This window comes from Chanos chanos, chromosome 13 (genome assembly GCF_902362185.1).
Source record: "Chanos chanos chromosome 13, fChaCha1.1, whole genome shotgun sequence".
In the NCBI taxonomy this organism is placed as follows: Eukaryota; Metazoa; Chordata; class Actinopteri; order Gonorynchiformes; family Chanidae; genus Chanos; species Chanos chanos.
This window is the reverse complement of record NC_044507.1, coordinates 11,628,666-11,651,119: the sequence shown is the minus strand read 5'-3', so window position 1 is coordinate 11,651,119 and position 22,454 is coordinate 11,628,666. Positions and strand designations below refer to the sequence as shown.

Genomic DNA, 22,454 nt, shown 5'->3' with positions numbered 1-22,454 from the left:
CATACAAAATCTGTCAGCACTTTACATTCACCCACCAACAACATTTGAATGCATTATCAAAAACGCTTTTGCTACCTTTGAATCTGTTAAAGTAATTTTTCTAAATGAAAAAAAAAAAAATCAAATAAATGCCCTTTCCACAGAAGCCGACCAAGGACTCTAAAATAATCACATTATAAAAGTCCACATGCCACGGAGCTCTATTGTCAGAACGATGACACATCTGAGAAGTTTTTACTTTAATATCGGATGGAACTTCGGTCTGGAAGTGAGTGATAAGCCTCCCTGTATTAACATTTCAAAAAGTGAGCGCGTCTCATTTCAGACGCAACGTTAGATAGCTGGTTATGAAAGAAGAAAGGAATAAGACCAGGAGGCATTTTCCAAATGTAATAAATGCACAGATTGAACTGTCTGCTGCAAGTCACTGACACCAACAAAAAAACGGAGCATAAAACCATGCGCTCGGTTCATCACTCTTAGGGTGAGATGAGTGGAGCTGCATCACTATGACCTTCTACAGTGCTTTTCTCTTCGCACTGGTTTTCTCCTGACTTTTACTTGGCACATACTGCGATGGCAGCGATAAAACGTCCTTTAAATCTAACCAAACGCCCCTTTTCCCTGTTCTCAAATGACAAACAACAAACTGGGTGAAGACATTACACAGTACATGTTATTCCTGAGAAATTCTTCAAACACCAAACCTCCAGCTATTACAAAAATTCGCCCGAAACAGTCCAACACTCATATGTGGGGTACGTTTTTCTGTTTTTTTCTCTTTTTTGTACAGTGCTACATATTAATGAGAAAACACATGTCATGGCTGAGACGTATTTGAGAACTTGTGTGGGAGCTGTGGCATTTTGAATCATTGGTATCCATAATGATGTAAACATAGCCCTATTCTCAGCCATGACTAGCATCTGTATGCACTGTGATCACATCTATGACATCATCAGAGTGTGCCAGGGCTTAAATAAACACACAAACATACACACGCGCGCACGCACATTGCTGATGAATGCCATTCCATGAGCCGCTTAATGAACTGCCCAAAAAAAGAAAGTGCCATGCATCTAGTAGTTTGACTGGTTTAAATAAAGTTTAGGGGAAATTTTGAATGACTTTCTCTTTATTTCTCTTTGTTAAGGGAAGGTAATGAAGGAGAACAGCCAAGTCTGCTTCACTCAGATGAAATCAAGGTAGCCTATTACGGTTCTGTAAATCAAATCTACGGTGCTACAGTATTGAATAAATACTAAATCATGACAAAATATCTGATGTTGAAGGCTGAAATAAATAATGTAACCAAAAGATTAAAAAACAAAACAAAACAAAGTTCATGCTCACTGAATGAATGGGTACAAAACGCAACAGTACCATTTCAGTTTACATTGCCTCCTTTAAAAACACTCTGACAACCATTTTAAATGTCTTTTTAAATGATGTTTTTCAATGTTTTTTTTTCTCTTCCAGATGCCATATATGAAAATTATCCTTTCAGATTAGTTCTTTATAAATGAATATTTGCTGATTTTTCAATATTTGTTTGTTGGTGTTGTTGTTTTTTGCAGGACAATTTCACTTTGACATATTGCTTTAAGAGATTTTAGAAGTCCATTTTTTTACCACCAAAAATTATGTTCTTTCTTCTTTTTTCTATTTTTTTTTTCTCCAGTTGTGTTCTTTTTTGTTATGGTCTGATAACATATGGACAAATGTGTTGTGACATTTAAACGCAAACATATAGTTGACAGGTAGTGATTGTCTATCACATTCGTTTTTCCCTCCGAAAGACTCATCATAAGGAACTTCAGTTTGAAAATCAAGTGAAATCTCCCTTTCTAGAAAAGATGCTCTAGAAGCACCTGCAATCACACCTAAGAACGAGCAACAGAATCAGTCTCCTCCTCCTGAAGAGTTTTTCTGCTGTAGAACCAGCTTTCTCCCCATCACCCAATCAGCTTCCACATGTGACTGTGCAAAAGGGGTTGAGTGTGCCCGTTGCCAGATGCCAAAGACTTCTACACACAGATCTCTATTGGTGTGGCGACCAGGATGCGGCTGCTGTTACTGTTGTCGCCACGGGCAACACGTTCGTAGCTGCTGGTGGAAGAAGGTGAGCTATTGTTTGACGACGAATAATGGACAGCTACTGGCTCCACGACGATGCCACTCTTGGTAACAACTGGCGACAAGCTCTGCTGTTTCAGCCGGTCCACCAGCTCATCTTCCTCAGAGGAAGAGGAGCTGAGTTCTGCCGGACGCCCGGTCCCGCTGTTGCCATTAGCATTGCCCGGGGAGACACTGGCATTGCCATTTTCCGTGTCCAGCATCCAGCAATGCTTGAAGTAGCTGAAGACCTCTTTAACGGAGCAGCGACGATCTGGTTCGATGGAGAGCAGCCGGCGGAACATCCGCAGCGCCTCGTCGGTGAAACGGCGCCACTGCGAGGGCACCGCGCCGGTCCGACGACGCTGCCAGCGAACGAACTCTTCGTAGAAGGCATCGGACGGCAGGGCCTTCTCCCAGGGGAAGTTTCCGGTAAGCATGCAGAAGAGGAGGACTCCGAAAGCCCATACGTCCGTGCTGTAGTCCACGCAGAACCCTTCCTGTCTTGACGGGTCACACAGCTCGGGAGCCGTGTAAGGGATGGTGCCGCTGACCCGCTTCACCGGTGAACCGGCTCGCCGGGTCATGCCAAAGTCTGACAGCTTGACCTTCCGACACTCCTTATCGAAGATAAGGATGTTCTCAGGTTTAATGTCACGGTGCACCAGCTTCTTACTATGCAGGTAGTCCAGGGCAATTGCTACCTGGTGAACACAACGTTTGGCCACAGTCTCTGGAAGTCCCACCTAAACATGGGACAGGGGAGAAGTAGAGAGGGGATGAGACCTTGAGGTTATAAATAATCATATTAAAGTTCATGCTGGCATAAAATCCAAAAGCATTTCAATCCCACCCAGACACCCAGATCGGCAGAAAGAGGAAGAATTAAGGTGGCTTGGCAACAAGTTTCCACAGAAAATCCCCATTTGATCAAATGTGGCAAATCATACTGCATTTGTCAAGAGATCTTCTAGAAATAACTACCCAAGTATTAGCAATGACTCAAATAAAAAAGTATTAAATGAGTCAGAGAGAAACTTTACTGGATGTGAGGCGAGCCAAATTTATTTCCATGTAAATGTCATCATGTTCTCCCTTGTACAGCCCCCACAATGGAAACTGCCCGATCAGTTTGTCTAAGAACAGCACATCTCCTGAGATATTCTAACTAATAAAAATGATGAGTCAACCTTTTTGCTTGAAAGGTCACTGAATTATTTTGCTCCACAGCAAATGCTGACAATCCACCCTTTGTAACAATTTATAGCTTAAATATGAAACGATAAATATTGCCCCCAAGGGCAAAGTTTATTGGAGTCCTTTCAACAGGACCCAAACAGTCATTCATAACTGTATTTGGTCTGAATGAGCGGTGCAGTTGTTATTCATTAAATCCCACTACATACTAAGGAAGCTTTCAAGTGAAAAATGGTAGGCTACATCCAGATTATCTACAGATAGATACAAAATGCCTCATTGCTCTTCACTGGAAGAGAATTAATGGGCCCAGTATGGGGAGATGGCCAAAAGAAATAGCAATAAAGATATCACTGGGACAGATTATATATAAAATTCTAAGATTACATAAGACCTATTATTGTGAAGGACAAACCAACAGCTTCTGAAGAAGTGTGGCATCCTTTTATTCAGTTTCCAAAGCAGAGTGATGCTTTTGAAGTGTTTGATCAGACAGACATTGAGGATCAGACAGACATTTGGGTTAAAAAAAAAAAAAAAAGAAAAAAGAAAAGAAAAAAAGGAACCACAAGTGGCAACAACAACAAACGAGTAAATAAATAAATAAATAAGCTGCGAAGTGGGGCCAAGCTGTCTTACCTGTGGGGGAATAATGTCAAACAGGTCTCCAGCCAGAGCGTACTCTTGAGCGAAGATGTAATACTCGTCGGTCTCAAAGGCGATGCCATACATGTTGATGATAAAGGGACAGGGGGAGAGGTAGAGAGAGATGCTGTACTCCCGCAAGAAGCTCTTCAGTTTGGTCGTCTTCTTTCTCAAAAACTTCAGGGCCATCTTAGTGCCTGAGTGAGCGGAACGCATAAAGACTCTGCATTAGCATTATTAGCACTTCTGCAGCTGTTGCTTTTAACCTTGTACATGTGCTAGCACAAGCTGGGTTCATGTCGTTCTGAATAATTCTGCACACAGAGAGCTGCTGCTCATCAGGAGATTTATTCATGCAAAGCAGATTCACCGGTATTTTCGGTTCGGTTCTGTTGGATGACTGGGAACTCTGAGGCATTTCTTTTATTTCCCTTTAATTTCAAATTCATGAGCTTTCATCACCCTTGTCAGAATTGGGAATTGTATAAATCTGGCTGATGTGGTTAAATATCCCTCTTTACTCAGTTGAAGCTGGATATGTATTGGTAGATAAATTAGATAGAAGATGTTTCGGTTTACTGAAACCAACAAATGTACATGGAGCCCGTGTGGGCGTAATTAGGTGGAGTAGTGGTTGTAGTTTTGAACACTTTCCCTGCCTGCCACTAAACCTTTTTCACTTCATTTATAATGTACACAGACAGCGAGAGCGGGAAATGAACTCCAGAGCCCTCTGGGAATCTAGCAGGTCACTGAAAGACCGGGAAATCTCAGACAAAAGAGAGAGGAGAGGGATGAATCTGAAGATTCGACTTGATTTCTCAGAACCCAGTCATCACTCACCAAAACTGAACGTTTTAAATGCCAGCAATACCACCTCTCTTAGAGGAGGCTGAATAAAAGAGCGCCCCCCCCCTCTCCCCTTACACCATCACTAATGCTTCCTCACTGCAGTGTCCACAGAAGACAGATGTGTGAGAGTGGTTGGAAAATCATTGTTTATTCTCATTCAGAACAAAGGTTTTGATCAGAGCCCGAGTCAAGCTGTTGTAAAAGGATCAAACAAAGCTAAACAAAGACTTGAAAAACAATACAGGTAAAGACGATGTCATCTACTTCAGTGAGTCTGCTGCTCACCGAAGTCAAATCAGTTTATGGCTGATTGTAGGTTCTTATGAAAGTTTATTCTTAAAAAACATTTTTTATAAAGCTTTTGAAGCTTCTTCCATATTTAAGAGTCTGTTCCTATTTTGATTTTGATTTGATATTTTATGACAAAAAAGTTCAAAGTACAGAAGAAGAAACGTTGCGGTTGTAAACAGTTTTAAATATGAAACCCAAATCTTGGCTATTAATTATGTATGTGTGATCAGTGTTCCCTGGGATTTCATATCACTTTATTAAATGTTAACTATTACTTTGCTAGTTTTAATTACTGTTAACTGCAAGTTTTCATAATTATCAAAAAACATTAATGTTGAGAGAAAGATTTCATAGAACCAAGCATTTAAAAGTATTCTGACCACCAATTTGCAGTCAGACACACTCTCAAAGGCACAGTTCCTACAAGCATTCCCAGACCTCCATTACTCAGAAGTATAATGGTGTTATAGCATATTTAGAAGACCACTCCAGAGAGGTAAACATAGACACGGCTTAGTGACTAGAATAGGTGCTCACTAAATTACGCGTGTACCAAACAATTCCATATGAGTCACCCATTGGAAGTAGAGAGGGGATTCCAGAATCTGGCCGTGTGATGTTCTAGAACTCCATACAATCCCCTGGATATGCCTGGATATGCTTGGCCCTTTGTGTGCTTGATGAATGGGGGCTGAATGTGACGGGGATTTCGGATGCCGACAGATGGTGTGCTCTTCTGCTGCTCTTTTAAAAAATCCCAAGGACGGAGCAGCTAAATACAAAGCACTTTAGCCCTTTTGAAGAGCATCATTAGTCTTCTAAACGGAAAAGTAAAGGAGGTATTTGGCTGAGCCTGACTGTGTACCCTCTGAAAGATCATAATTCTGAGAAGGCACAAACAGATGGTTGACATTTTGTTATATGATTTCATGGTACTAAGTATAGCCAGATTTATTTTGTGATAGGCAGGTCTGATTGTTCAAAAGTAGAGTTAATAATAACTCAGATTCCCAATGGCATGCAGTGTCAGTCAAACCCATTCTGTGTTGTGTATGTGTAAAGGGCACGTCATTAAGCCCTAAGCAGAGAATTAAGCACTAAGAGCTTAATTAGTCCCTTTGGACTCACCTCTGATTTTGTGGATAACCAGGTCCACTTTTCCATAGGTGCCTTTGCCCAGTTCCCGGATAACCTCATAGTACTTATTAATCTCTAGCTTCTCCAGGTTTTGAGCAGCGATGAGCTGCAGATCATCCAAAATGTCCGCGGAGGCACGAGACACGTGGGGGGAGGAGCTCATTTTGGGAGATGTGGGAGATGTTTGGGAGCCACACCTGATTTATTGATTGACAAGTCTGGAGCTCTGGAGTGGAGACTGAAGAAAATGAGACAGAAAAACATCAAAATGTTAGGAGGAGATCAAAAGACTTGGAGGGATTTAACATGAAAGGGGGAAAATTAGTGTGTCTTTGACCTTCACAACACCCGAAGAAATGCAACTTCTCTCTCTCACACACACACACACACACACACACACACACGCACACACACATGCACAAACGCACACATCTTATCAAAAACATCAAATAAGACTGAGAAGTTTGGGAAACTGAGCCAAACAAAGTTGTTACGTAACCATTTTGCGTCCTGAACTAAATAGTGCTCCACTTTCACGCGCGCGCGCACACACACACACACACACGGGAATGCTTTCAAGTGCCAGAGATCACACTCTCCGGCTTCAGCACCGGAACACAGCCAGAAAACAGCAAAAGAAAAGATAAGAAAGCAAAAAGAAGACATACGACCAAATCTCTCTCAAGATCACAAAATTGGATCTTTCCACTCCTCTGACATGTGCCCCACCGTGTCAGGAACATTGTCACCCAAACTAGCACACCTCTGGGTGTTGCATAACATTGCCGAACATTTGGTCCTTGAAAAAAAAACAAAAAAAAAAAAACAGAACATTTGACTCCTCTGTATGCGATGAGCACAGCTTTCTCTCTCTTGAGGTATATAAGGGTCTAAACATCCTGATCTGGGTGTGTCACTACGGTGATACTGTCGCTATGACACAGGAATTATAGTCAAATCAACAGAACACAAAATAATACACGCCAGAGAATATCAGCAAAATGACACCAGGGAGCATTTGAACATATTGTACAAAGAGTTGGCATAACAGCATAAATTGCAACAGAAATAGCTCCCACCCTACGCTGTCAAAACAAGTATTTCTGTGGGGGGAAATAAAAATCAGGAAAAATTTGGGTGAGTAATCAGTCGCATGTCCAGTTGAACCTCGAGATGGAGTAAAATCGAGCTTCTGTCAACTACAAATCCTCCTCAAGCAGTTCTTTCATATGACACTACAGAACCACAGGCCAAAACAAACGCTAATTTGCAATAGTCCCTCGGTGAACAGACAAGATTTCTGAATGACTGTGGAGGCTTCACGCTCCTGATGGCACTTTGATGCTGCCAACTCCAGTGGAGACAAGAATGCATCGAATTAGACAGGATGTATGACACATTCTGTCATACACAGACACACACACACACACACACACACACACACACACCATCTGTGTGCATGCATTTGTATGTTTGCATGTGTTTTGGTTGTCCATCACAGAGCTATATAGATGCCTCCAATTCCAACTGACACAGCGAGCACACCAAGGACTAATCCAAGTCAGTCCAGTTTAAGAGCAGAACAGACGGGAACATGCACACACACACACACACACACACACACACACACACACACACTAGTTGGTTTCTGTCATATCAAAGATGCACTGGATGAAAGGGAAGTGAGTTAATTACACTGCTGATACTGCCCAAAAGCTCTCTCTCGCAATCATACAGAGAGAGAGAGAGAGAGAGAGAGAGAGAGAGATGGGGAGAAGGAAAGGGGGGTGGGGTGCACACTGAGTTTGTCCTCCTCAATGGGTTGCGTCTAATCTGCATTCTGGTCACAGCACCAGAATGACTGGTCTACCCCCCCCCCTCCCCTCTGTCCCTCTGCAACATCATCCTCTCTCCCTCTATTCGCTCTCTCTCTCTCTCTCTCTCTGCAGCATTCAGGACTCACAGGGGGTGACCGCCAACATTAAATGTCAAACTGACCCCTGAGAGTCAGCTGAGTTCTATTGGGGACACAAAAATGGGCTGTTTTTCTTGCCATGATACTGCACACACACACACACACACACACACACTAACCACTAACACACACACACACACACACACACACTATAGACCTGGATTTTCACCAAGTATAACCAACGGATCAGTGAGTACCAGTGCTTGATAAAAAGCTTCAACCACACAAAACTGCTGAGCAATGCTGTAGCACCTCTCATTCATCTATCGCTTCTTTCCACAAACCATCCATCCATCTCTCTCTCTCTCTCTCTCTCTCTCTTTCCAATCCTTACATGCTCACTGCTGAGAAACCCTCAGTCCACCGATCAATGCTGCTGGCTGAATCCTGCTTTAAAGTATTTACAGGTAATAATCCTTTACACTGCTGAAATCAATGCCAGTGCCACTATACTTTGGTGGGGTTTTTTAGTCTGTTTGGTTTTTTTGCAACCAAACAAAAACAACAGAATCTTCTGCCATAAACTATCACCTGTTCTCTATTAACACTATAACAATATGTTGGATGAAAATCTACCATGAGTCCAATAATCAAACTGTCACTGGAGAAATATTTCCAAAAATAAAAAGGTACAGGTGCATCGAAGGAGCAAAACAACTAACAAACCTTGAATTCCTTCCTTGAGTAATTCATCTGCAATGATTTACATGCGTAAACAACTCAAATATGTTACGTTAAATATGTTATAAACATACTGAGTGATCTTAACTCTGTCCCACAAATCATCTTTTCTGCCGATAGTTGTGAGGGACATGAATCATCCTGTCAACAAAGGGATTTGTGTCAACCATAAATAACCTTCTCTAAGAGGCAGCCTGTAAAGACAAGAGCATGCTGACTGTTCTCACACACCTTGTTGCCATTATACAAAGTTCCTCCAGTTCGCAATCAGAAACCACTGTCCCTACACTTTCCTCTTATACGTGTTGTCCCTCAATGAGCAAGCTTTACTCCTCTTTTACCCCTATGACGGTAAAACAGATTTATGTAAAAATTTAAACCCTCTTTTACTCCCACAACAGTAAATCAGATTTATGTAAAAATTTCAGTCATTTTCTCATGCGCACGGCACTGAAAGGGGGCATTTGCTTCACTTTTTGCATTCTCTCTCCTTCTCTTAATCTCTCTTTCCTTGTATTTCTATGTCAGTAAATGTGTGTGTCTGTGTGTGCGTGTGTGTTTATGTACATGCTAATTGATCTACTATGAATTCGTGGATCAATTATCCCTGCCCATTAAAAATACCGTCTTAACAAGTGAGCTATCCCAAACAAAACCGGCGCAGATCAAAAGCCAAGGGCATTTGAATATTGATTCATCTTTATAATCATATCACTTAGTTCTTACGATTACACAGAAGCCTTCACATCAGTCTTAAGGAGACTATAAGCCCTCAAGACATAGTGCATCATCAAAAATTAATAAATAAATAAATAAATGAATAAATAAATGAATAAATGAAAACCTTTATAATCATTCTTGTCTTTTCTTTTTCTCCTAATGCACATACACAGCAGGGCCAGACCAACTGAGCCAACAGTCTCTATGACTCATTGGTCCTCCAGCATCTCCAAGGTTTGTCTGAGCTTTTAAAACTCTTTGGAGTTAGATAAATGGAGGTACGTAGGAACATTTTGTGTAAAAAAAAAAAAAAATGGGACATTTGCTGTTTATTGCCTAAAAACAGCAAAACTAAAAACTTGAAATGATTGCTGATCTACACATGCCAAGTGTGTCTTAAACAGCAGATGCAAGGCTTGCGTATATAATATATGTGTGTTCAAAACATAAATTATTATTTACAGATAACACACATATTACACGTAGAAGTGTAAATTACTGCTCCTGAGCGGCAGTTATGTTGTAGAATGATCTTTAGATGAGGGAAAGTCATTATGACCAAAACAAGCAACTAAAGAGCCACTGCAATATGTTTGTGGTGAGTGGTACATGGAGTGCCGCTATCTCTGAGCACAGTTGCACCTCGGGTCACTGTAGCTGAGCCCTAGCAGTCCTGTTAGTGAAGCCTGCACAGTGCACAAACACACAGACACACAGACATACACACACACACACACACAAACAGCAGTGAAGCACATCAAAGCGGTTTGGCTGTTGCAGTGAGTGTGTCTTTAGTTTGCTCGCTTGAAAACACCTCAGTGGATGAGGATGTTTGCCTCAGTGTGTGTATGTGTGTGTGTGTGTGTGTGTGTGTGTGTGTGTGTGTGTGTGTGAGTATGTGTGTGTGTGCATGCGTGCGTGTGTGCGTGTGTGTGTGTGTGTATGTGTGAGTATGTTTGTGCATGTGCATGCGTGTGTGTGTGTGTGTGTTTGTGTTTGTGTGTATTAGCCAGTTCTATTCTGTGCCTCTTCATCTCACAACAGAAGGACAGGGTGCTGGACCAATGGGGCTAGCTTTGTTACAGCACTGCTCCACAAGATTTAAAGATATGTTCTACACGCTTTTGGACACCAGTCATTTATCTGTGGAAATATGTGTTGTCAAGAACCAATACTCATTTCATTTTTGTGAGTTTATCAAGATAAGAGTGACTCTTAAATGAAAGAATACATATAAAAATACCGACCACAGACTGCGAGTTCTGTGTGTGTCTGTGTGTGTGTGTGTGTGTGTATGTGTGTGTGTGTATGCGCGTGTGTGTGTCTGTGTGCACGCGTGTGTGTCTGTGTGTGTGTGTGCAAGTGTATGTGTATGTGTATTGTATGTAAACATGTTTCACATTTTGTTGCATACTGGCACACCTAACTCAGTAACCTAACCCTTCACTGACTGAATTGGACAAGATAGTACCAAACCGACGCCTCAGAGGAATGCACTGACAGTCTCTGGTGTGTGTGGATGGAGCTATGTGAACATGTTATGTTGACAGGCTTTCGTTTGTCATGTCCTCTCTCTCTTAAGAGAGGGAGAGAGAGAGAGAGAGAGAGAGAGAGAGAGAGAGAGAAGGAGGGATGATGCTGTGTCTTTATTTTTCTGCACCTGCTCAGTGTATTAGCCCTCTGGAAAGATGCTCATTTCGAGATAATCAAGTCAAGCTGAAGGATCCGCTCACTGTCTCCAATCTGATTACTGAGTAACACTCAGAATTTGAGAGAGAATTTATCAGCAGGACTGATCTAACAGTTAAGCAATAACCAGTCAAATCTAATTACAGGAAAAGCTTGAGAATTCTGTCCTGGTGAGAAAAATGATCAGAAGCACAAAGGTGAAAGCTGGGTAGCAGAAAAATTAATTACCTAAGCTTTATGTGTGTGTGTGTGTGTGTGTGTGTGTGTGTGTGTGTGTGTGTGTGGTGTGTACCTCGTTGAGGTGCACCTTGTCAAAACACTGACGATATGGCTATGTGTGCAGGCTACACGTGACAAGGGTTTGACACATTAAAAAAATAATTTAAAAAAAAACGTCTTTAAGTCAATCGCATCTTTACGACCCAAGGTTACCCCTGAGCCGACAGCGCTCCTTTAGAAAAGCAAAGATATGCAATGGCCACCCATTGTTCTTCAACACACTGTTTCTTATGCAGGATTTACAATTAAAGGCGCATCCGCATGAAAACACATGTCAGCAAGACATAAACAAATAACCAAACACACATAAATGCTCATGAGATTACGAATCACATAATTGTTTTTAACAGAAATTTGTGCAGCTGCAACCAAGCGATTTACTGACAAGAATGCTCAGCCCGTCTCGAAATCGCAACAGAGTGATATGACGGCAGTTACAATATGAGAATGTGTTTGGAGGAGTCCATTAACATTAAGAGATTTTTGGCCATTGTATAACACGCAATCTCGGCACCCAAAATGACAAGTCAAAAATTCTTGAGTTATTAATTGCATGACAATTTTCGTGCATGTACCTAGAGTCTCCTACCTCTCAGATCCCTCTGTGCGCACAGGTTCTTGCAGTCATTCCAATCTGCGGGAAAACTTCAATTACGAACCCATGAAGAAAATTTGTCGCTGAAAATTACCCCTCTCTTAATTCTGTGCAGTGCGCTTAGTAATGTTGAGTGTCTAATTCACGCACTGGCGTACCAAAATTCAGCGTGCTCCTCACCTGCTTCTGGACACCCTGACTCTGTCAGACTGCCTTGTGCTGCCCTATTGTCTCTCTGCTCCCGTTGGATGCAGCAAAGCACCAGCCCACCGCATTCAACAGCCAATCGCAGAGCAGCGCGATGCGGCAGCGAAGCCAGTCCAGGCGAGAAGAGCGGTTTCTGTCTCCGTACAGATTTCCTTTACACCATCGTTCCACTCTGCGCAATGGTAGACTAGCATCTGCAAAGTGCAGGTCGCTGCGTTGACAGCGGCACCTCCTTGAAGATGGCGCATGAGCCTCAAACAAACGCTGTGATTTTGAAAAGTGGGCCTGAGAATTTCCTTAATGTTGTGTGAGAATACGGTCTGTAAAAGTGGAGAAGGTCAGGCAGGTAATGAAATATATTTGACTAGGAATTAGACTACAGCGGTCTGTATCAAATAACACAGGACATTCTGAACATATATCACTGAATCCTCTTGATGTAAATTCAGTTGAAATGAATGTTAAAGGGTCAACCAAAGGAGCATACACACCCCCTTATATTTGATGTGATTCTTCCTCGTCTCCTTCCTCCTCCTCTACTTCTCTTTTCAGGTCTTTTTTCACATAGCCTACTTAAACTTAATGCAAACTTGTGAAACTTTATAAGTCTGCACACATGTTAAGTCAGGTAAGCTAAAGGTGCACATACTTTAGGGTCCTTGCTTGACCCCCTAGTAGTTCCACATCAACCATGTAAAATTTTCAGACTAAAATCTTCAGAAAGGACATCTTATCCATACTGGTTAACCTGGAGTAACAAAAAAAAAAAAACAACCCAACTTTGGACAGTTATATAGCAGCACAGGCTGAAAAATCTACCACCAGCCCATGACCCATGAATGAATCAATATTATGTAAAAATTATTATTATTGTTGTTGTTATTATTATTAGTAGTAGTAGTAGTAGTAATAGTAGTATAAATCAAATCAACTCTTAAAACTCGCCTTCTCATAAATTACTACTTCAAAATTTGTCAGGCAACACCAGTTCAATTTGTGGATCGCCTCTATTAATCATGACAAACTTTAAAAGTTTTCCCTGTGGTGAAAATGTGGCATGATCATATTTCCTCTTTCGTTCAACCAATCTGTCTACTGGTCATGTTCCATGTCCATTGCAGCATGTCTACCCACTGGAGATTGATGCACACATGTGAAAAAAAAAATGATGAGATGATTCTCCATAACTTTGACTGCATTTTGACCATAGGTGGTAGGACAGCAAGCATATAAACTTTCAGACTTGAAAAAGACAGTCTGCAGCTTTATTTTCTGTGGAACCAGAACACGTAGCACAAACATGTATATCCTTATCATGAAAAAAAACTTCTTTTAGAACCATGTCACTGAGCATTCCAGATTTAATCAATTTTGTAATAAACAAACAAATAAATACATCTCTCCTTTTTTACTTCCTCTTATATGCTGCATTTCTAAATACCATAAAGAGTGGAGTATAAGATTTACAAGCCTATTCTCATTTCTCTCCCTCTTTTTCTGTTGCACAGAACAACTATAAGTGTAATTATATCACACAATAATTACTCATTCAGATGTAAACCCAAGACTGGATGATGACAATGGATGATATGTCAAAGTGAATCCAGTGAACTGCATTACAATATCGCAAACATATGTAAAAAGGCTCAAATGAGATATATATCAAACTATTAATAATTGCAACTAAGCTTTTTAAGGTGTATCAGATATGTGTGCGTTTGTGTGGCAAAAACCTTGGTGTGTCCACCCTGGTGTTCATGCCTGTTACCTGTGATGCATATAACCTATTTGCCAAAATTATTATTGCAACCCTGAGCCCAACATCTCTACCAAATTAAATACATAGCAAAATATATTTACAGTACACATGCTGACACATAGCTTATACATAGACTGACTAGGTCAAATCCGTGAAAGAAAAGTATTTCAAAAAAATGGGTGCTTAGAAGGCCAATGACTAAACCAGAAAAAAAGTTGGTTCTATTTTCAGTTTTAAAACAAGAACAAAGAAGGGTTTTACATATTATGTATTAATATTAATGCATTTTACATGAGTAGATACATAAATTATAAACTGTGCTTTATATGATTATATGTTTGACTACACTTGGCCACTCTGTATGCACGCTGGCTGTCTTGTGTCACCATATAGCGGCTGTGTAAATATAATATGTCTGTACATGTGATTACTAACTGTTACATTGTGCTAGCTGCAAATATTCAAGTCTAAATTATGCAAACAGGTTAAGACAATGGTGTTATTTGATAAGAGCTTTTAACAGTTTAATGTTGAATACTTACTATATTGTAATCCTGCATGTATGTCTCTATTGGAGCATTGTAGTGTTCCCTGTAACCATGGATTGGTTGTGAAATGTTGGAAAAGAAAATCGCCTTAGCTTTACAAACCTCTGGCGACAGAGACTCATGAAGACTAGATTGGCAAGAAACGTCTCTCAGGAGTTTTGCCATGTATATTTTAAAAATGAACCTTGTGCTAAGTATGCTGGCAACATATCAGAGAAATAACATATGCCCTTAGCCCGTCATCCATTATTTCTTAATGTTTTTAAAGTAAACAAACTATGAAGAACTTTCTCCATTTACCCCATTAAACTACTTATCATTTTAAACCTGCATTAAGCGCACGATACTAAATGTTAACATGAAGTGGTCACTAGAGCCATTTTGAGTGATATGTTGGTCTTTCCTGCTAAAACAAATAGTATCACCTCATTTAGATGCAATGTAGAGACAACGTTGGCCAACTTTGGCGACATGCTTTGTTTCAAATGTACAGCTACTTCTAACAATGAGTGAATTAATATGACGTGACATTGTCAGTAGTTCGCCCATAAGTTTCGTTTCATTGTAACAGTATGTATTCAAGCTGGCCAGTGTCCAGATGAAAACGATGGAAGAGGGGCCTTCTGAATTGTAACGTGGTATGAATGGTAATAAATCATGAGATGGCCTTGCGACCATTTGGTATTTATAACTTAAAAAATCGTATGACACACTCACTTATGTATTTAGTGATATTCAAGCAGAAAGTCACAGTCTTGCCACGGGACAGATGTGCTCTGAGTCATCCTTGCTCCGCTCGTTTGACTCGCACAGACGCAGGACCTACGTCATTGTCGTAGATTGGTATTCAGTAGGTAAGGGGATTTAGCTCGGGCGAGACGGGACCATTTTTCAGAAGGCAACGTTGTACAGAGGTTAACAGGGATATTAAACTCGCGGACGTCACGCTGTCTGAAATGCCATTTGAACTGCGGTTGGTTTACAAAGAGCCGTCATGTAGCTTACATATACCCAACCTGTTAATTTTGCAGCAAACTGATTTTGGAGCGTATCGTTCAATGTCGTGCACGTGCTGTCATTTTCTTTGCTCAAACTGTGTGTGTGCGCGCGCGCGTGCGTGCGTGCAAGCCTGTGCCTGTGCCTGTGTGTAGGAGGGGGGTGTTTGTTTGCAAGCTGGAGTTTACAATGTACTGTTAGTAGGCTAGTTGTCATCTTATACCCTTTCAATAACTTTGTTTGGATTAGGATGCCATGACAATTATGATGTTCCCAGTGCACTGAATGCAGCTGAAATAGGCTCTCTGACTCATGGAGGAGAGAGTGAGGGGGTGATCAATGAGAGAATCGTTTTGTATTAATAGACTGGCGCTTAGGCAGCTGAAGGTCTTAAGAGCCCTGTAAATGTGTGTGTGTGTGTGTGTGTGTGTGTCTTTATATTATTTTGGGGCTGGAACAAGTATATACTGAATTAATTATATAAGTCTAGTTCTGCTTGTCCTCAAAACAAATTTGTATATAGGCCTATGCACTGTTCAGTCAATGTGGCAGACTGGTTCAAATTTTTGTTTAAAACACATGAATAATATTTCAGTGCATTACTGCCCATGCAAGCCCAGACCACAATGATTTATTCTGAATATCCCCTTGGGCAATAGTTCAAAAAACAGCCAACGTTTTAAAAAGCTGGACAGAAGGTCCTGCTCCTGTCTCTTAACACAGTCCTTCAGGCCTCAGTTTGGTCATTAAAGATGACATATATTGATACATTTTGACCATTGTCAGGCAACCTTCATCAGAGCTGGATTTTTATATGGTTTGATATATGCCCATATATCTGAAGTCCAATTACCATTTATCAACAATTTGAATGTGAGCAGGTGATAATATCATCCTGAGGGAGAGTAAACCATGGCACCAGAAACTACTATAGAGTCATTCCTTTGGCTTCAGTATTATATGTTTGATTACAAAGAAATCTATCAAACAGATGTTTGTGCTCCCTTATAGAGCAGCACACTGGCTTTAGAATAAACAAACATGTACTGGGCTTAATGTTCCAGGGAACCTTATACAAATTCCATGCCCATTTTAAAAATACATGCATCCTTGGTTGAAGGTCTGGGAGTCTTTAATTAAGACACTGTTGGAAAGTTGTTCGAATGTATTGTTTGATCAATTCCCCTGGAATCAGAGTAATGAGGTCCCAGGGTAGGTTCCATACAACTCAGAGGAAGAGGAACACCCGTCGCCATGGTAAGTGCACAGGCAAGGCCTTGAGGATCTTAACAGATCTTAACACACTTTCATACACACACACACGCACTTGTACCTTGAGAGTATTCATACATTCATTTCCACATAATCATCCACAGTGAGAAATGATTCAATGAGAGAAACAAACATAGCTAGTGGGGAAAAAATGACAGGCCTGTTAACCTAAGGAGGTTGTGACGTCAGACCAGTGCGCAATATGGTTCTCTCTGTCTGGAGACACTGCTTAAAACTGCACTGTGGTGATCTGACAGATGGCTCAACTAAAGCAGGGGGATGTGTCAAAAACTACAATGACATGTTTCTGCCTTGAGCTCAGAGTTACAGCTTAATGTGAATGTGTGTGTGTGTGTGTGTGTGTGTGTGTGTGTGTGTGTGTGTGTGATATGTTCATACAAGGTGAAGAATTCATGATAGGACCACAGAAGTCTAACAACTCCAAAATAAAACAGTCAATGCTGAGAGAATGAGATAGAGAGAGAGAGAGAGAGAGAGAGAGAGAAAGGCCCTGCACAGATTTTAAGCAACCACTGTGCTTATTCTCACCCTCTCTATATGGTAACTTTATAGAGTGAAAATTTTTAAGGTTTTGAGCGTCAGCAGAACTGGGCTTTAGGAAATGAGCGTCAGTTAAGGGAAGAGCAATGGGGTGGTGTGGAAATAAGCAGTATGTGGAGTTTAAATATGTCACACTAAAAACGAAAGTACACAAATGAAAGTAATCATTCAGACATTAAATTTATTTCTCCACAAAAGAGTAACATTTACTCCAATATGTATTTCCAGTGATATGCACACATCTTTGTCTGGAAACAGCTATTTTAAACATGCATATCATTGGTGGTTTTCCACCCTCAGTTTATTCTTTTATTTTGTTTTGTTTTGTTTTTTTTAAGAAGCTCTGCATGGCAAACACAGTTGCAGACACACTTTCACTACTTTAACAGGCCAAAGAGCCGTCGATCAGCTGCATCTCCTCCTATCAAGGTGACAGGGCCAATTTTCGAGAGTGCTGTTCTGTCCTGCTGCCTCTCTTGGGCTTTGAGCCAGCATCTTAATCCATCCATCTACCTCTTCATATTGGACTCTATGTGCTTACATGTATGTTTCACTTTTCACTACCTGAGCGGCACTGTGTTACAACTGTACTGGCAATTGACTGACCCTTTCTGCTGGTGAGACTTGATTTTATTTCCTGCTGGAAAAATTGCCTCGTGTTAACATGATGGTTAGGATCAGGGAATAGGTGAATGGAATGCTCATTCATTCCTATACGAGGACAGCAGCTGTTCCTACACAATGTTTTTTTCAGATTGAATAATTAATAAACCCTAAAGGCATAGTATTATTCTTTATTCCTTTTCCCCTAAAAACCTGTGTGTTTTACCAGATTAGGAAGTTTGACTCCACAGCATAAGGAAACAAAGCATACTGTCAAAAAAAGTTCTTGAGCTGGTTGTGACATTAGTCATGATGTGTCAAGTTTGAAAAGTAAAGGGGTCCATTCTCTGCCTCATATAAAATCTGTGTCGCTTGGAGACAAACATCTCCCAACTCAAAAACACATAACTTGACATAGGAGGTGTAAATAAGGTATCGATTTTCAGAGAAGTGGTCCTCTCCACCCCCCTCCACATTTCTCTGTCTCTGTCTCTGTCTCTCTCTCTCTCTCTCTCTCTCTCTCTGTGAAAATGTGTGAGATCTGAGATAACATTCCTTATTTTTCGGCACCTAAGGTTATTTCCTGTCTGCGGTGAAGAATCTGATAAGAACTGATGAAGTTATATAATTGTACTCTTTCGCTAACAAGTGTTTGGCGGTTGAAACGGGCCGACTGGAGCCAATGTTGTGGCTGTGTTTGTGGAGCGGCTGGGCCGGCTGTGGAGCTGCCAGGCCGTGTGGAGAGCGTGTCTGGCGAGATGCCACTCTGGAACAGAGAGAGGGAATGCTTCTTTTCTCCTTAAGCATGTTTATCCACGGATCACTCCGTAAAACCCTCGCCACACTCCCGGGGGGACATGGAACAATGCAACCCCCCCACCGCTCCACCCCAACACCCCCCACCACCCCATCCCCAAACGAGCCCCCCGTGGCCTCCCTCTGTTCAGAAAGTGGCCATAGAAACAACAATACTCTATGTTCTGCTAAATTACTACACCCCACCCAGTGTCTGTGCTGATAACACAGGAATCTGGCCGCCTTGCATAACCATATGGAAACATAAACATAGCTGTATGCATGTTTTGCATGAATAGAGTGACGGAAATGTGAATTTTTTTTTTCACTCTAAAGAATGTTGATGCTCTTTGCTCAGTGACTGTTTGGCCTGAATATTTCAGTCCAGCTAGAAGTGTCAAACCTTATATGGAGACATAAACATGTCACAGAAAATGCTAACACACTTTTTTTGGGAAACCATTCGTCAGCTACAAAGCTGTTACATTAGTGGTGACAGTCTCCTAAGTTGTTGATGGTACGTGGCGTAGTGGACTGCGGCAAACGTGACCGGTTCGGATTGATGGCAATTACACAGTTCTGAGAATCCCACTGTTTTCCCTGAACAACTTGAATTAGCCTGTCTCGATCTGCTTGCCCCAAAACACACTCAACACTCCGCAACCGCTCGACAATGCCCCCAGCGTCACGTGTAACAGCAGACATTTGTGAGTGATGGGTATTCTCCGTCTCCCTTTCTCTCCCTTTACTAAACCAGGGCTGTGTGAACATCTGTTAAATGGCATGTGTCCTGTATAGAATACAGCTACTGGCCGAGCTGTCCACCCACAAAGGCCACAACTCCAGAGAAAGAGAGATGGAGAGAGAGAGAGAGAAAGAGAGAGAGAGAGAGAGAGAGAGAGAGAGAGAGAGAGAGGTTGAGTCAGTGAATGTCTCACGTGCAGCACACGCCACAACACCACATGTGTATGTGAGTGGCATATTTGAGTAACCTGTCGGCGGAGGCTGTCTACCAGAGGGAGAGTGGCGATTTACAGGTTTTTGTTGCTAATGGCTGTTATTCAAATGGTTGTCTGTGGCTTTTTTAGTGCAATTAGCAATGAGGGGAAAGCTTTGTTGTGAAAGCTCACAAACATATGTGGTATGACCATGTTTTGTTTTTGTGTGTGTGTGTGTGAGAGAGCGAGAGAACAATAATGATAATGATAATGATAATGATAATGATAATGATGATAATAATAATAATAATAATAATAATAATAATAATAATAATAATCCCATTTCACGGCAGAGAGAGGGAAAAAGAGAGAGACACACCATCACACACAAAAAGAACTCCTGACTTCTTCATTGTTTTCAGTAAATACACATCTCCATCTGACACCCTCTGACCTCGTGCTGCTGAGACGAGAGGATGAGACAGGAGGATGAGAGACAATTGTTTCTTTATTCATCCGCCAGCTGACGCTGCTCTTCACGCTGACAAACGAAGAGGAGGAAGGAGAGAGGACACACGTGATGGTGATGTGATTCTGTTTTCTCTCCATCGCTGTCTGTGCCAGTGTGTGCCGTACCTAATGTTCCCGCAGCATTAGACACGCACATAGAGGAACGTTAAACTCACTCCAACATGACTCTGCCTGGTTTGGCACAATCTGAAAAGAATGTGTATGAATATATCCTCCTCGAGGATGTTTTCTTTAGCGCTGTTGCAAATCACTGTGAAGTGGCTGATTCAATGCTGCCCGGCAGGCATTGCTTATGCCAACACACCACTCAATACCAGAACCCCGCTGAGAGGCACAAGTCACCAACGGAGATGTTCTCAGAAACAAGATTTTCAAGAGCAATTAGTCAAAAATTGACTTGAGGTGAAAATGAATATAGATCTGCCCTGGGTTTTTTTTTTTTTATGCTCAATGGATGGAGGGGTTCTCATCCAAAAAGTGTGACAAGCCTTCAACTCATCACTTGCTTGATGTCTGTTAAATGATATTTAGCAGTCATTCACGGTAATAATTACACGTCGATAAATACTGCTTCTTTCAGAATGCTCGTACCTTTCATTAGAATTACAAATGGGCTGATTCTTAAATGTACCGTTTCTGAGTTTAATGCTGTTCTTCGAACATACTCGCATGAGATGCACTCCAGACATCCTCCACATCCAAGTTTGGCCATGAAAAAGAGAGTGTGGAGTGTGTTGTATGACTCATCCTTCCACAGAACAAATTTCAATTTATCCTTAGTCCAGGCTTAGCATCGTCTTGGACTATACCAAGTATACAAGCATAACTGACATATGGTGTTTACACTGCCTCACAAGTATTATCTGATATAAGGGTGTAATGATTTATGGTATCATTCCAAATTAAATACACATACAGATGAGTTCCAGATGAGTTTGGGAAAAAGAACAGAACCTCCCTCCGCCTCATTATACTAAGTGGAAAGTAATGTTGTTTTATATATGTTATGTACATCCATCTACATGTGCTGTATATGTCCTGCATATCTACTTTCTAGATCTTTCCCTGACTTCAGTGATTCTATTTGACTCCATAAACGGGTTAAAGTAGGACGTTCCTAATTTCAACCCCCTCAATCGTCCAAACACCTATAATTTTACGTTGGAAATCAACGCTAGCAAATTTGCCCTGCGGGCTACTTTGTGGAGCAGACATTTTCATCAATAAACAAACCGGGCTAAAATGACTATAGTCCTACAAACTGTTTTGTTTTGTTTGTTTTTTTCACTGTGACTAGTCCATGGATCCCCTCCTCCCAATCAGAAAACTGACAGACTGAAATCTGTCCTGCTCCATGCTGGGTTGAATATTTGATATCCAAAGGTGGGCCTCCACAAACCTTAACAAGGGAAAATCCTCCCAAATTAAAAAAAAAAAACAAAAACAAAAAAAGGTTCCCAACTTTATCCTGGCTAACATAGGAATGCCAACATTAATGTGAGCAAGAATGTTAGTTTTTCTCATCCTAATCGATCAGTCTCCTGCTTAACACCATAATAACCCATACGCCGCTGCTACTGGACCTCTGGCCATGGTAACCAAGAGAACCATCAATCCACTACCCACTCAAGCAGAGAAGTGATTAAACACTGTCTGGCCATTCCACACATTTATTTATTTATTTACTGGTATTCACAAAAGGAGAGCGCAAAATGAAGTGACTTTGAAGTGACTTCAGAAGACACATTTCAAAGACGTCATTATAGCACCGACCATCATTAAGGTCTCCATGGAAAGGCTGGATCATATTTAGCCTTCCGTACTCATTTTATCGCAGTGAAGCCCAGACCAGTTGTCAAAATCATGAGCCATTACAAGTGAAGCATATCCTTACAGTAGTAAAAGATTCCAGAGGTTTGCAATGAGTATGTGTTTGCACATTCTAGCTAACATTTTCATGGGCATTACTTTAGCTCTAGATTTCAGTATGCATTATTTTTTTGGGATGGGGGTGGGGGGTGGGAGTGTGTGTGTGTGTGTGTGTGTGGGGGGGGGGGGGGGGTGTTAG

The 22,454-nt window shown here is 41.2% G+C and overlaps 1 protein-coding gene across 1 annotated transcript; it reads right to left on the bottom strand.

Moving 5' to 3' along the window:
• Positions 1–2,027: 2,027 nt before the first annotated feature.
• On the bottom strand, positions 2,028–6,400 carry unm_sa1261 (un-named sa1261). The gene is made up of 3 exons (XM_030790879.1): positions 6,229–6,400; positions 3,952–4,154; positions 2,028–2,861 (listed from the first exon to the last, which is right to left on the bottom strand). The coding sequence occupies exons 1-3, from the start codon at positions 6,398–6,400 to the stop codon at positions 2,028–2,030; spliced, it is 1,209 nt and encodes a 402-aa protein (XP_030646739.1).
• Positions 6,401–22,454: the final 16,054 nt, after the last annotated feature.

Excerpts from the sequence above, each read along its gene's own strand:
- unm_sa1261 (XM_030790879.1), bottom strand. The coding sequence starts at position 6,400 with ATGAGCTCCTCCCCCCACGTGTCTCGTGCCTCCGCGGACATTTTGGAT. Across the intron at positions 4,155-6,228 it reads GGTTATCCACAAAATCAGAG|GCACTAAGATGGCCCTGAAG; the intron begins GTGAGTCCAAAG and ends CCGCTCACTCAG. Across the intron at positions 2,862-3,951 it reads TTGACATTATTCCCCCACAG|GTGGGACTTCCAGAGACTGT; the intron begins GTAAGACAGCTT and ends TCCCATGTTTAG.